The sequence below is a fragment of a genome, unplaced genomic scaffold (genome assembly GCF_019419815.1).
Source record: "Pyrus x bretschneideri cultivar Hongxiangsu unplaced genomic scaffold, Pyrus_bretschneideri_v1 Contig47, whole genome shotgun sequence".
Taxonomy (NCBI): Eukaryota; Viridiplantae; Streptophyta; class Magnoliopsida; order Rosales; family Rosaceae; genus Pyrus; species Pyrus x bretschneideri.
Genome location: NW_025999784.1, coordinates 1,899,014 through 1,914,519, shown reverse-complemented (window position 1 = coordinate 1,914,519; position 15,506 = coordinate 1,899,014). Strand labels below are relative to the sequence as shown.

Genomic DNA, 15,506 nt, shown 5'->3' with positions numbered 1-15,506 from the left:
TTTGACTATGCCATTAGACACATTACAAAAGCTTACTTTCCATGTGCTTTGCATGTAACTCACAAATTCCCAACTACATGTGTCATTTGTTTGTCCTCGGCTTTCATTGCGTATTCACTACACTAACCAAATCCAAAAAAAAACAAAAATGTGACTCTCTCTCTATGGCTTTCTTACTACACAAAAATATCCCTAATTAAAGCATGCCACACATCATCACATAGCTATTATATGAAGTATATTTCTCATTGGCAAGTAATATACTCTCCTTAGCCCAAGAGGATATGAAATTGTTTGAGTACACTGTTCTAACCATTTGGATCAATAAGCTCAAGTTTGCATGGTACAAAACCCTAAATACTCAGACATATGATATCCAATCTTCCACTTTACAAATCACATATGGGTAAAATAATAGCTCTAAAGAAATCGGAAGAAGTAAAAGTCATAAATTTGGATCCATTTTCTTCTTATTTTCTTTTCTTTGTTGGTGAGATGTTTATTGATGTAGGCCGGAGAGTGACAACGAAAGTCGTCTGATGGAGAAAAGAAAAAAGGGCAACTGAAATGAGTGGCGGTTGTTCACAACCCCATTTACAAGTTTGCAGGTCCCTTGTCAACACAATTGGTACCTGGTTGTGATGAGTTGTGGAAATCCATACGCAGCAAAGACTTTGAATTAAGGATCATCTTGTTCCATCACAATTCACAACTTATCAACTTACTTACGAAAACCGATTTGGATATGTTCTTATAATTCACACCACACATGCTGGTAGATTGGTAGTCACTACTTGGATATTTACAAGTTTGCAAGCCTTGTAGGAGCAGATATTATGAATGCATGAATGAGATGGCTAGCTACCTGTGGAAGTCTTTGCACACCGATTAGTCTTTGGTGGAAAATCCTTATGTCTAGCCGTGGAAATCCATAAATCATAATTGATGAAAGGGATTGGAAGAGACAAGAGAGTGGCAATTGGCAATGCAGGTGAGGATGATTTAATATTTTCGGTATTCTTTTTTTATTTTCAATACTTGCAATATTCTAAACTAATTCATCTATTAATTTGTTCACTGATTCACGTGCATTTACGAAATTGCAAGAAGGATAGACAGAGACTGAAGCCTAATCTATAACTCTATTTGCACTTTTTAGGGTTCTTACCGTTTAGCCCGATTGGAGGAAGGGACATGATTTGTTCTCTTTTCTCACTATTTGTGTACATACCAAGAATCGTTCCTTAAATCCTAAGAATGGCATAATATGTTTGCTCAATCAAAGGGAAGCAGCACTTAAACCTTGGGTCCTTCACTTGGTTTTGAGTTGGGTTGTGAGGACGGTGGTGCACCGGAGAGATACAGAGAGGTGGTCACTTATGTCACTTCAATTCCCAAACAAAAACACTTAGGTCCTTCTATGTAATTTAGCAATAGAATAAACTTGTTACTAAAATTTTCGTTAAAAAGCGGGTGAAAAAATTAGACAATAAAGTGGACATAATCGCACTCCTTATTTGATTTGGTTTCTTTTTCGGTGTTTGGTGAAGCTGTATTTTTTGTAGAGCAACGGCTAACTTAGCGTGCTGAATCTGCTTGAATTATGATTAAAGTGGTGACAAAAGTTGAAAAAGTGATGTCAATTCCCCTCCTCAGATGCTTCAACCTACACTTGTATTTCGGGGAAGAGGTCATTGCTTTGACTAAACCTAACCGTTGGGTTATTTGCAAGAAGCATTTGGACCCATTTTCTAACCCTGCGGTTCCACACCAATAGTTAGATGATTAGTCAATTGATTGTACAAGTTGGCAATACAGTTAGTAAGTTTGTTAGTATTTGGTTAGAGTTGTTAGACTCTCTTATAAAAACGTAGCTGTGTAATCTTTCTCTTTAGTTAATACAAGTCTCGTATTTCTCTCTCTAAACTCTCTCTCCAAGCTCTCTGCGCTCATCTTTCTTTTGATTTTCTCTTCAATTCCCAAATATTTCAAGGTAGTTAACACCTATAACCCATAAAAAATTTTAGTGTCGTTCCAAATCACAAATACCCAGTTAAATTCAAAAACTGCAGAGATTAGTCAAAAAACACCTGAGCGGCACCACATCGGCTGTACCAAATACAACAGTACCCCAAATTTATGTATATAAATTTGCGTATATTTTTTAAATGACACTAAAGATTAATTCTGAACTTATGGTACTATCAAATTTATGCATATAGCATACCTATATTAGTATGATTCTAATTTACATCTGCTTCTTATCAAAAAAATTTATAACATAAATTTCAATATGTATGCTTACAACGCAAAAATTTTCGTGTCCGAATAGATAAAGAGTGATTTACGATCAGCATCACATCAAACTGGCAACATTTGTAATATAATTCCAAAGTCAGCAGAAGGGCAAAATGTTTAACCCCAATTATTCGATGTAATCCGATACATCGACACAGTACAGAAAATTCGACAATTGCATTGGGTTTTAAAGATTGCAAGAGATTCAGTGAAATGGTTGTCTTCTAACCCTAGCTTTTCCACTCAAAGTGCATTTTAATGAATTGTTATCAATGAATATGATCAGATTTGTTTACTACTTATATCTCAAAACCTAAACTGAACCAATCATAATTAATGTAGTAGTAATGCTAACGACCACTAAGGATCGTGAGCAAAATGTACTCTTCCATGCCATAATAGAAAGCAAACCAAAGGCTCTTCATCAAGAAAAATTATTGAAACATACTAGAACACATCCACATGTTATATTATGAGTAGAAGATCCAATCTATACTTTAGAATATAACATTAATAATCAATCCACGCACTATAATATGTGAGAATCAGTATATCATGTATCTCTATTCCAATACATCGCAAAATCCTTTCTTCTTTCTTTGAAAAGACCAAACAAGTGAAGCCCCAACAAAATACGTGTTTGTCTTCTGTCAGTGGCTAAGTCAGGTATTGTCAGGGAATGAGCGAAATTTAAAAGCGTAAAAGGTCCAAAAAAATGTAGACATCCGTAATCGGGTAATACTGCAATTAGTACATCTCAAACATAAACACAAACACAAATAACGACAACCCCCAACCAAAAGAAAAATACCGTGAAAAACATCAAAAGCAGCAAGACAACATAAGAATAAATTCATCAGACTGAAAAGGGTACGTGGAGACTGAAAGGATAGAGGGAATGCATGTCAAATCAGAAGGTGAATTCTTATGAAATGCTAAAATGCAAACCCAGCAACCATTGACATGCCCTTGGAGCACTTTGGAAGCTGGAAATTTCATCAATCTCAGAAGCAGCTCAGCTGTCAGCTCCACATACAACCCATTTCCCTGAACACAAACTCCCTCTCTAGCTTCTCTTCCCCTGATCCAATCCGTACCCATGCAAGCTCTTGATCAACTCCCCACCCCCCAACACAAAAAGAAAAAAAACCCTTTTCTTTACCTTTTTTCCCCAAAAAAAATGAAAAAACAAAAAAACCCCAACAAGCAGAAGAGCGGAAAGATTCAATATTTGGAGAGAGTAAAGGGAAAACTTGGAAAATGGGGATGGTGGGTTTTTTTGATACTCTCACAGTGGACCGTGGTTGATGGTGTTCTTGAAGACCGGGAGAGATCTCAGCAAATGGAGGTTACAGTCACAAGAATCCATGAAAAGAGAGAAGAAGATCATGGTGTTGTGGGGGTAGGAGTAGAAAATGCAATCATTCCCTATAGAGCCGAGTACTGAAGAAAAATTGAACAAAATACACTCCATTTGTCCCAAAATCACTCATAAAACTTTACATTATTACATAAATATCATGGCCTTTGCAATCCATAAAAAGTTAGAACAAAGAATAGGAATAAATTCAAAGAACCCCACGTTACACTAGGAAGTAGGGTAGTATGTGTTTGGATACATGGAAAAATGAGAAGAAAAATGCAAGGCCAGATGCTTTTAGCTACAAACCTGTTTAAATTTAAAGGTTATTTTCCTGCCTAAATCAGCCAAATGTTTTTACCAAGCACTAATTAATGAAACAAACCAACTTAGAAATTACACCAAATGCCAATCACCACCCATATATGTAAACATAAAAAAAACTCACCTTAAATAAATCATCACACAAACCTAATCAGATCATCAGTTACCCACATAGGCAGCTATTTCTTCACTTTAATGATTCTATGTTGTTGCTCAGCTCCTCAAGCTTCTTCATCTTTGTCTTCTCACTTTCACTCACCAGCTGCATCAAATGTTACACGACAACAAAACAATCTCAAAACGTTGAATTATATAAGCACTATGTACGCTTTTACTGAATCGAAATATAATGAGTGATAACAAGCATCGGTTGAGAGGTTGGATGGGTTGAACTCCTAACCGGAGGTAAGCCCAAATTTTGTAGGATTGGTAATTTGTCACACCAGGCTCAACCGTGCTCACTCTAACTCCGAACTGGCCAGACTGGTTTGAGTTCAACCCATCCATGAAATTGCAACCCCGCTATGCCAAGTAAAAATTTGTTTAACAAACTAACCTCCATTAGCTTTGTGATAAGCTGCACTTTTTCTCTGTTCTTTTCATTGAAAGCCTGCATCTCTGTATTCCTTTTCCTGTGACAAGTTACAAACCCGAAATTCATCACGACCAGACACGAATTGATCCATAATTGCATATGCATAGCAGTAAACATTAACATCTGAATGTGGTAAAAATCCAAGTTGTGTTACCTTCTTTTGGCAGGTATGTCCTAGTGACTTTAACTCTTTGTTAATCGCATTGATCTTCTTACGAACTTGTGAAACATCCTTCCTCATCGGATCTGAGAGCCCTTCAGGCTCCTGGAAGTTCCATAATTTACGACAAAAAGGAAATTAATCATCTACTAATTGCTAGCAACGGATTCAACGGCTATATTTCTGGTTTAACCAGCAGAAGATGAAGCACATGGGGTACATAAATTTTCAACAAGGCATCCTCGGACATATATACTTGTCCCAGACATAATCAAATGACTAAATAAACCCTGATCATATGACAAATTTGAGGGTTTTGAGAAAGAAGAGAATCTGTTTTTTGCCATATCAAAAAGTTTAAACTTTGTTGTTGAAATTTCTTAGCTAAATTCCATATTTTGTTGTGTACAGAACCCCAGATTTACTCTGTTAGCTGAGACAAACAGATAATTAATTCTCTTGAAAAAAATATCTGGGAATCAGTAAAAAAAATGGAATACTTCCATCAAAGAGTTCATGGCCTTTGTAAATACAATAAACCGAAAATTCAAAATCAAAAATCCAAAACAAATTAAGTTGGGAAAAAACCCAAACAGAAAATATTGTAGCGTTCAAATGCATTGCTACACAAATCAAAAATTTATTTTCTATGGATATGGCAGTTTTCTTCATGTAATAAAAGTCAACAACATTTAAATACAGAACTCAAATAAATACGGTAAAATGATACAAAGAATGACATGGTTAAATGGATTTAAGTTGGAGATCTACGAGATTAGAGAATGAAGTGACTGAATTTAGAAAACCCACACTGCAAACTTTTTTTCTGCGCAATGAGAAAATATAATTATCCAGCAGTACAAAAATTATTAGCGTCCGACCAAATGCGGCTCGAAAATTGTTTTACTGACAAAAATTCATAAATTATTGACAAAAAAACTCTTACAAAATCGATATTAAATTACATTTGAATATGAATGAGGATAAATGGTTGATACTCATAATTGTGTTCACTTATCCATAATAAAACTCAAAACAAATAACGAAAACTGATTATTGAAAACAAATAACGCACAAATACCAGTCAATCTAGAAAATAAAACCAACCAATACTCGATACCAAAAAAGGTAAAACTACAAAAGATAAAGGTCAGTCCTTTGCAAAGCCAACCATTGCATTTACCAAAAAATGAAATAAAAACAAAATCTAACAACCAAAAAAGATGTGTATATGCAGTAGAAAGCTTGTAAGAGTTCATTCATCGGCTAAAATTCAAAATTTCAGATTGACCAATTACACCATTTCTATAAAATTTCAGTTATGGGATTCCTATTGACCAAAATTAATGTGTTAGGATAGAAACAAGTTCTTACATATTTCAATAAATCCATAAAAATGGTTCCTTAGTTAACAATAAATGTTTTTTTGTACCAAAAACGAAGCAATGAAATAAATGTTTTACATGTGTCATTTGTGTGTCCTCGGCTCTCTCTCTCTCTCTCTCTCTCTCTCTTTCTCTATGGCTTTCTTACTACACATAAATATCCCTAATTAAAGCATGCCACACATCAGCACATTGCTATTATATGAAGTATATTCCTTATTGGCAAGTAGTATACTCTCCTTGGCCCAAGAGGATATGAAATTGTTGAGTACATTGTTCTAGCCATTTGGATCAATAAGCCCAAGTTTGCAATGTACAAAACCCTAAATACTCATATGAAATCCAATCTTCCACTTTACAAATCACATATGGGTAAAATAATAGCTCTGAAGAAATCGGAAGAAGTAAAAGGCTTTAGAACGCAAATATACCTAAGGTGCCAAAATATGGAGTTGAGGAAGCGTTTTCTTCTTATTTTGAGGGAAGAAGAATACAGCTCCGAATTTGGACCCATTTTCTTAACAAGCGGTTCCTATAGCCCATAAATTTTTAGTGTCGTTCAAAATCACAAATACCCCAGATGAATTCAAAAACTGCAGAGATTAGTCAAAAACACCTGAACGGCACCATATTGGCTGTACTAAATATAACAGTTGTTGAGAATATCACATTTAAGAATGGTAAAAACAGATCAAGCTCCGGAAATCGAAAACAAATAACCAAGACAAATCAACACCAAGAATTAACGTGGTTCGGCAATACGTGCCTACATCCACGGGACAGCAACAACAATCTTTCACTATATCAATAATGAGTACAACCAATAATCTTGCCAAATCTCTAGAACTAGGACTTGAAGAAAAACCTGAAAGAACAGGAACAAGAAATACACTATCTCTTTCTTTTCTCTCGCACACACTTTACAATATTCTCTCACTCTAATCCCTTGAGTGGTATACAATTTATTGTTTTGCTCCCCCCAATTCAAAACTAGTACAATAGCCCCTTTATATAGACATAATAAAGGTCTTCTTCAATAAGGATTATTAATCCTAATTGGAATCTAGTTATAAAACCTACTCCAATGAGAAACTAACTCCAATTTGGAAAACAACTCCAATTCAGAAAACAATTTAATCCTCTAAGACTATAATTCCTTATTATCATGGCTGGAAAAACCTAACAGCAGTACCCCAAATTTATGGTGCTATCAAATTTATGTATATAAATTTATGTATATTTTTTAATGACACTAAAGATTAATTATGAACTTATGGTACTATCAAATTTATGTATATAGCATACCTATATTAGTATGATTCTAATTTACACCTGCTTCTTATCAAAAAATTTATAACATAAATTTCACCATGTATGCTTAAAACGCAACAATTTTCGTTTCGTTTTGTAAATTACAAATAATTCACTAATACTTCATACAAGGAGCGGCGAACCACTTTAGTTGGGTTCTCTTGGCACAGATTTGAGTTAGAAAGTCAGGAGAATTCTAAAATCAGCATCAGACACTTTAGAACAATTTGACAAAATAGGGTGTGGATGTGTTCTAATATTCCTTTCAATAAACAACAAAAAGTTATCCCCTAGATGAAAAAATAACCAAAAACAAAAAAAACAGTTGCTATTTGTACCTGACTAAAACGTTATCCCCTAGCTATTTTACCCCAATGCCTCATGAGTACAAATGCATTCTAAATTTGAACCTGACTAAAAGTTGATAAAAGGCTGGAATTTCGGGTCTTCTTTCACTTCCGGCTGCTTCTCTTTCTTAGTCTCTTTTGCAGCTTCCTGCAGAATTGAATAGATAAAGAGTGATTTACGATCAGCATCACATTAAACTGGCAACGTTTGTAAAATAATTCCAAAGTCAGTTGATGGAAGTCATGAAACAAGAGAAGCAAGAGTACCTTTTTTGTCTCCTTTGGAGAGCGACTGGCATTTGATCCGAAAACAAGTTTTCCCCGAGCCTGACAACTGGTAGCTTATGAACTAGATCCTGTAGAAGGTTGTGCATTTCCATTGGTGACTGCAGGTTTCTTGTCTTTGGATCCTGAGGAAGAAGCTGGTGCTGGCTTCTATTTCAAAGGCTTCCCATCCAAGCGTCTTCCAGATCCAGTAAAAGGGTTAAATTTAGGTTCAGCATCAGCAGGATCCTCTTTAACTGCAAGAAAATCGGAAACTCATACAATTCCTTTCTGTGTTCTTTTTGGGCAATGGAACACTATTATGTTGAAATACATAATAGTATTCAAAATTAACAGGACTACAAACTACGTAATTTCTGTGCCTTGAAGTATGCCTCTAGAAGTATGTGCATCAATTAAAATGTATAATGCCTACGTCTAAATACACAAAACATTGAATTCCATTACCTTCTTGTTATTGACCTCTTTCTCAGTCGGAAACGCCAGAGCTTCGGAACCATCGTCCAGAACTGTGGAGGAAGAGACAGTCGACCAGGACCACTTCGTCTTCACGCACCTGAGGCCGGAGCTGAAGCGGAGGATCAAAATTATAATATATCATATTGACGGATTCTAAGACACATTTCATCGAACACCTAGTGTGCCACGTTCCCATATGCTTTCTTGTAAGATTAATTGAAGAACAATATTTAGTTTTTGAACAAAATTAACTTCCAGATGAGTAATTTAACAGAAAAGAAGCAACAAAAAAAAAACCCAGAAATCTTTAATTGAAGAACAATACTTAGTCTTTGAACAAAATTAACTTCCAGATGAGTAATTTAACAGAGAAGAAGCAAAAAGAAACCCAGATATCTTTTTAAAAAAAATTGTCTATACGAACTGAATTTACACCACCATCCATTATATGACTAAATGCAGGCTACACAAATGTCACTGGAAAATCAAGGGTAGCAGCAAGCAACTTTATTCTCTAAAAGCCCTTGCCAAAAAAAGCAAAAAATAATATAATTCCAAACCAAACAAATCAAAAACAGGACACGCAAATAAAAATTTCATATATTTGTTACTAAATCCGTTTTTCTGATTTCATTTCAAATTCACTGGAACAAAAAATACATAAATCCATAAAAAATAAAAAAAAATAAAAACCCAAATGAAAAAAAATTAATTAGAAGCTTTCAACTGAGAGATTACCTGAAGAGCGGAAAGTTTCAGCAAGCGAGAATAGAGATGAAGCCCCCATCCCTCTACTAATTGCTAGCAAATGATCCAACGGTTATATTTCTGGTTTAACCAGCAGAAGATGAAGCACAACGGTTATATTTCTGGTTATATTTCTCTCTGTTCTTTTCCTTGAAAGCCTCAAGTGCATCCCTGTATTCCTTTTCCTGTGACCAGTTACGAACCCAAAATTCATCATGAACCCGCACGAATTTATCCATAATCGCATATGCATAGCAGTAAACATTAACACCAAAATGTGGTAAAAAATCCAAGTTCTGTTACCTTCTTCTGGCAGGTATGTCCTAGTGGCTATAACTCTTTCTTAATCTCATCGATCTTTCTTACGAACTTGTGAAATATCCTTCCTCATTGGACATGAGAGCCCTTCAAACTCCTGGAAGTTCCATAATTTACGACAAAAGGGAAATTAATCATCTACTAATTGTTAGCAAATGATCCAACGGTTATATTTCTGGTTTAACCAGCAGAAGATGAAGCACATGGGACACAGATATTTTCAACAAGGCATCCTTGGACTTGTATTCTTGTCGCAAACATAAACAAGTGACCACATAAAACCTGACCATAAGACAACTTTGAGGGTTTCGAGAAAGAAGAGAATCTGTTTTTTGCCATATCAAAAAGTTTAAACTTTGTTGTTGAAATTTCTCGGCTAAATTCCCTATTTTGTTGTGTACAGAACCCCATATTTACTCTGTTAGCTGAGACAAACAAATAATTATCCGGCAGTACAAAAATTACAAGCATCCGATCAAATGCTGCTAGAAAATTGTTTCACTGACAAAAATTCATAAATTATTGACAAAAAGTTTTTACAAAATCGATATTATATTACATTTGAATATGAATGAGGATAAATTTACGACAAAAATTCATAAATGTGATCACTTTCCATAACAAAATTTAAAAGGATGAAAACATAACAACAAAACACAGAACACAGGCACTTTACCCCAATGCCTCATGAATACAAATGCATTCTAAATTTGAACCTGACTAAAAGTTGATAAAAGGATAGTACTTTTCTTATATGTATTTGTACCAGCCAAGGTCAACAAAAAAATTAATGGGCAATCCAAAATGTAGCCAAAACCGCTTCAGCCATATGCATCATGAAACACATTCTAAGCTATCAGAAATCTTAATTGAAGAACAATACTTGGTCTTTGAACAAAATTAACTCCCAGAAATCTTGACAAAATTGCACATAAACAATTAGAAAGATTTGAAAAAAGAGAGCAAAGAAAAAGCTTATATAAATCATCATATGATTTAATGCAGGCTGCACAAATGTCACTGGAAAATCAAGGGTACCAGCAAGTAAAAATTTCTCTAAAAGCCAAACCAAACAAATCAAAAACAGGGCACGCAAATAAAAATTTAATCAATTTGTTTACTAAATCCAAAGAAAAAAAATACCCAAATGAAAAAAAATAATTAGAAGCTTTCAACTGAGAGATTACCTGAAGAGCGGAAAGTTTCAGCAAGCGAGAATAGAGATGGAGCCCCCATCCCTCTAGCCCTAGCCCCTCAATTGAATCGCCCACCCACCCTCTGTGCAAACCCCCTAATCTCTCTCTGCAACAGACGCCAAAATACCTCTCCCATCTCTCTCTCGGCAAGGGACAGGAACCCAGAAGACGCCATCGAATTCTCCCACCTCTCTCTCTGCAAGGAACAGGAATCCCAGAAAACCCTCGACGATATCGAACCACCAATTCTTCCTCCCATTTTTGTATGGTTTTGGCAGCATCGAGAAGGCGGTAGAGGTGGACTACCACTCGCCGAGTTGGACGACATTCAAGTGTAAAAGAGAAGAATACACACGTGTGCTTATCTACTTCCTAATGTTACTTTGTTAAATTGCAACATTACGTCGGTAGATTGTATTATGCGATTCATAAGTACAAACTAGATAGAATTCTTGTATTAAATGGATAACCGTTACATAATTGTTTGTGGGAACACTTACTGAAGGATTCTTTTATTTAATACATATGTCGCAAGTACCAAAACACAAAGTAGAAGGGGAAAAACATCACATTATATATTAGGGCAATCAAACTTCAGAATAAAAACATTTTGAAACGAACCACTTTTAATGCAATTGCTAGTGCTACCTTATTTTTGATGTCTTCGAAGAATTGAAAATAGGCATACCTCCACGATGTCTTTAAGGTCAATGTGCCGCAAACACCCCAAAAGCCTACGATAAAGCCAAGTACCACGCTAACATAGAGCCACAACTTATCCTTTCCATCTTCATTCTCCTCCTTTGCATCCTTAGCAATAAAAGGGTCATCTTCAAGGCACTTAGTTGAGAGAGGAACGCCACATAACCATTGATTGCCCACATAAATGGACGAAAAATTGAGCGTTTGAAGCTGGTTTCCAGTAGGAATTCTTCCAGACAAGTTGTTGTATGACAAGTCCAGGTGGGACAAAGAGGTTAAAGATGACAAGCTTTGGGGAATCTGTCCCGAAAGGTGGTTGTGTGAGAGATCAAGAGTTTCAAGCCAACGCAAATTTCCGACCTTGGAAGGGATCTTTCCAATTAATTGATTCATGGACAAATTCAAGGTGCCCAACATAATGAGGCTGCTTATTTCTTTAGGGATTTCACCTTTTAAATTATTTGATGAAAGATCAATGCTCTTTACAAGATATAGAGTTGTGTTGTACACAAGTTCTTCTCCTTTTAGTGTTAGTGTGGCTTGCTCCAACACATCATAATTGTGTTCATAAGAATCATCATTGACTAGCGAAGTTAAGTTATCCAAACACATGGGAATAGTACCTGAAAGGCTGTTGTGACTAAGGTCGAGGATGTGAAGGCCCTGAAGATTGCACAGTTGCTGGGAAATACATCCACTAAAATAGTTGGACCGTAATCGTAGCCTAGACAACTTAGATATGTTTGACCCTCCTATCCATAGAGGTATTTTCCCAGATAACTTGTTGTCTCCAAGATCAATACTCCTCAAACTTGAACAATTTTGCAAGGCATCAGGAATTTCACCGCCAAAATTGTTGTCGTTGAGCTTTAAAATTTCCAGGGAACGTAGTACCCCCAATGAAGTAGGAATCTTACCAGACAGATTGTTTTGACCAACATCTAAAAACACCATAATGCTCTCCATATTCCATGCATGAGGGAGTTCTCCAGAAAACTGATTGCTCCTTAGAGACAGGATTTTTAACTTCTGCATGTTACAAATAGAGGGAGGAATAGTGCCATTCAAATGATTCCCATCAAGTAACAATTCTTGCAATTTGGGCATCATTTGGTCAATATTTGAGGGGATTGGCCCAAAAAATAAATTGCCTTCTAGATAAAGGGAATGGACATTAGGGAAACACCAAAGTGGTAGAGGGCCCTCCAACTGATTATGACTCAAATCAATAAACATTAAATTTGGAAATTTCAAATGGGAAGGAAAGTTTCCATGAAAGTGGTTGTAAGACAAGTCTAGATAGCCAGGTTGGGAAGATATCTTCAACAACCATTCCTCTGGTATGGAATCCGAGATTCCATTACCCAGAAGGGCAACATCAGACAGTTCAGTTTGAGTTTGAAGCCATACCCAAAAACCAGGACTTATCCGACAATTTATGATATAAATTATGAAGAGCTTGAAATGAGGAACCCTGTCATAAGCCCCGTCGAGAATGAGGGACATGGGTCGGTTTATATTTCCAACTTGAAAATCTTGTAATCTGGTAAGATTTATGAAATGGGCTTCCGTTAGAATGCCTTCCCATGAGTTACCAAGCAGAAGTAGGGAAACTAGCTCATAGAGCTGTCCAATACTTTCTGAAATTGAGCCGTTCATCTTATTATAACTGAGGTCTAGTGTTCTCAAGGACGACAAGTTTCCGATGGAATCTGGAATTGAGCCCGACAAATTATTAGAATTGAGGGCTAATGTTCTCAAGGATGACAAGTTTCCGATGGAATCTGGAATTGAGCCCCACAAATTGTTTTCTCCAAGGTTGAGAATCTGCAAACTTTTAAACATTCCTAAAAAGACCGGCAATTGGCTTTCAATCTGGCAATTAGACAAATCTAGTGACTCTAATGTATTACTTGGACAATTTGAGAGACTCCTCCAAAACTCTTCAATCCCCCCATCAAAGTTGTTCTCTGAAAGTCTTAAGACTTTTAGCTTGCACAAATTTCCACTGACTTTAGGAATTAGACCTTTTAAGCCTATTTCAGATGAATAAAGATTTTCCAGAGATTTGAAGTTTGAAAATTCACTTGGAAAAGAATCCCCGAAATCATTCCCGGATAGATCGAGTGTTACAAGGTTAGTAAGATTAAAAAACCAGCCGGGAAATGAAGAACTTTTAATGCCATTATACGACATATGAAGGACCAACAGTGATGTGAAGTTAATCCTTTGTAGTGAAAGTGGAATGCTTTCAATTGAGCACAAAGATAAATGTAACTCTAACAATGAAGGAAGCATGTTAATATCATATGCCCAACTGACTCCTGTGCTGCTAAGATCAACGCCATTGAGATTAATGTATTTCAGGGAAGTGAGGTGAGAAAGCCAATTCAAATTTTTGGAAGATAAGTCAAACACATTCTGGCTCCACCTGAGATCAAGAAAATTTAGGCTTGACAGGTTACCAATAGAAGAGGGAATCTCTCCTCTAAATGACGCATAGGAGAGATTGAGATATTGCAAACTTTTAAGCTCCCCAATGAACTTAGGAATTTGATTGCTATCAAACCAATTCAAGCTCAAGTCAAGGTAATTTAAATGTTTCAAGCTCAACAAAGAAGCATTTATCTTACCTCCCAAAGAAGCATTTCTCCGCTCTTCATACTCATCACGGTCAAAAAAGTCATATGGATTCCGGAGGTCCATCTTCACGACATGACCAGTGCTGTTGTTGCATGAAATACCTTCCCATTGGCAGCAATCATGACCCACCCAAGACGAAAGCCTACCAGAATGATCAACAAGATGTTGTTTAAAGACGAGAAGCGCTTGTCTTTCTTCATCAATGCATGAATTTGTCTTCACACTGCTTGAAATTTCTTCACCAGCCAAACAGAAACAGAGTTTAGTAGTACTCTGCATGCAGGAAGAGAACAAAAGCAAAAGAAGCAAATAGTGAGCAATACTACGGTGACAATGGCTATCCATTATGACACACAATTTTTCTTTGCTTTGTTGGTGAGATGTTTAGCTACTAAAATTAGTACGATATCGAATTTATAGGAAAAGATTATCGATGTAGGTAGGAGAGCTGAAAACGAAAGTCGTCGGATGGAGAAAAGAAAAAAAGGTAACTGAAATGAGTGGTGAGTGTTCACAGCCCCTTTTACAAGTTTGCAGGTCCTTTGTCGACACAACTGGTACTTGATTGTGATGGGTTGTTGAATTAAGGGTCTTCATGTTCCATCACAATTCACAACTTATCAACTTGCTTACAAAAAACAGATTTGGATATGTTGTTATATTTTACACCACACATGCTGGTAGACTAGAATTGAGGGTCTGCATGTGGAAGTCTTTGCACACCGATTAGTCTTTGGTGGAAAATCCATATGGCTAGCGGTGGAAATTCATAAATATAATTGATGAAGGGGATTGGAAGAGAAAAGAGAGTGGTAATTGGCAATGCAAGTGAGCATGACTTAATATTTGCGGTATTTTTTTTTTTTAAATACTAGCTATATTATCAACTAATTTATCTATTAATATGTTCACTGATTCGCATGCATTTACGAAATTGCAAAAGAGATGGACAGAGACAGAAGCTCTAATCCCTAACTCTATTTGCATTTTTAGGGGGTTCTTATCGTTTGGCCCGACTAGAGGAAGGGATGTGAGTCGTTCCCTTTTTCCCACTATTTGCATCTATACCAAGAAATGTTCCTTAAATCCACTTCAGTTCCCAAATGAAAACACTTTCTTTATATTTTGCTTATGTCCTTCCATGTGGTCTTGCAATAGAATAAACTTGTCACTAAAACTTTCATTAAAAAGTGGGTGAAAAATTAGACGACATTGTGGACATCATAGCACTCATTACTTTTTGATGTTAGGAGAAGAATCCACGAAAGGGTAGAAAATGTAATCATTCCGTATATAGTGCGTAGTACTGAAGAAAAAATGAACAAAATACACTCCATTTGTCCCAAAATCCCTCATAAAACTCTACATTATTACAT

General features: G+C 36.1%; 2 protein-coding genes across 2 annotated transcripts; both read right to left on the bottom strand.

Moving 5' to 3' along the window:
• Positions 1-2,697: 2,697 nt before the first annotated feature.
• On the bottom strand, positions 2,698-14,114 carry LOC125469905 (receptor-like protein EIX2). The gene is made up of 4 exons (XM_048568062.1): positions 10,777-14,114; positions 9,575-9,686; positions 4,539-4,614; positions 2,698-4,244 (listed from the first exon to the last, which is right to left on the bottom strand). The coding sequence occupies exon 1, from the start codon at positions 13,783-13,785 to the stop codon at positions 11,380-11,382; it is 2,406 nt and encodes an 801-aa protein (XP_048424019.1). The 5' UTR covers positions 13,786-14,114; the 3' UTR covers positions 2,698-4,244; positions 4,539-4,614; positions 9,575-9,686; positions 10,777-11,379.
• Positions 13,781-14,600, bottom strand: LOC125469908 (receptor-like protein 30). The gene is made up of 2 exons (XM_048568075.1): positions 14,121-14,600; positions 13,781-13,918 (listed from the first exon to the last, which is right to left on the bottom strand). The coding sequence occupies exons 1-2, from the start codon at positions 14,473-14,475 to the stop codon at positions 13,878-13,880; spliced, it is 396 nt and encodes a 131-aa protein (XP_048424032.1). The 5' UTR covers positions 14,476-14,600; the 3' UTR covers positions 13,781-13,877.
• Positions 14,601-15,506: the final 906 nt, after the last annotated feature.

What these genes read in the sequence shown, in the direction of transcription:
- LOC125469905 (XM_048568062.1), bottom strand. Translation starts at nt 13,785, where the DNA reads ATGCTTCCTTCATTGTTAGAGTTACATTTATCTTTGTGCTCAATTGAA.
- LOC125469908 (XM_048568075.1), bottom strand. Translation starts at nt 14,475, where the DNA reads ATGGATAGCCATTGTCACCGTAGTATTGCTCACTATTTGCTTCTTTTG. An exon ending in GAGAAATGCTTCTTTGGGAG is followed by an intron (nt 13,919 to 14,120) that starts GTAAGATAAATG and finishes TCTTGATCTCAG; the next exon opens with GTGGAGCCAGAATGTGTTTG.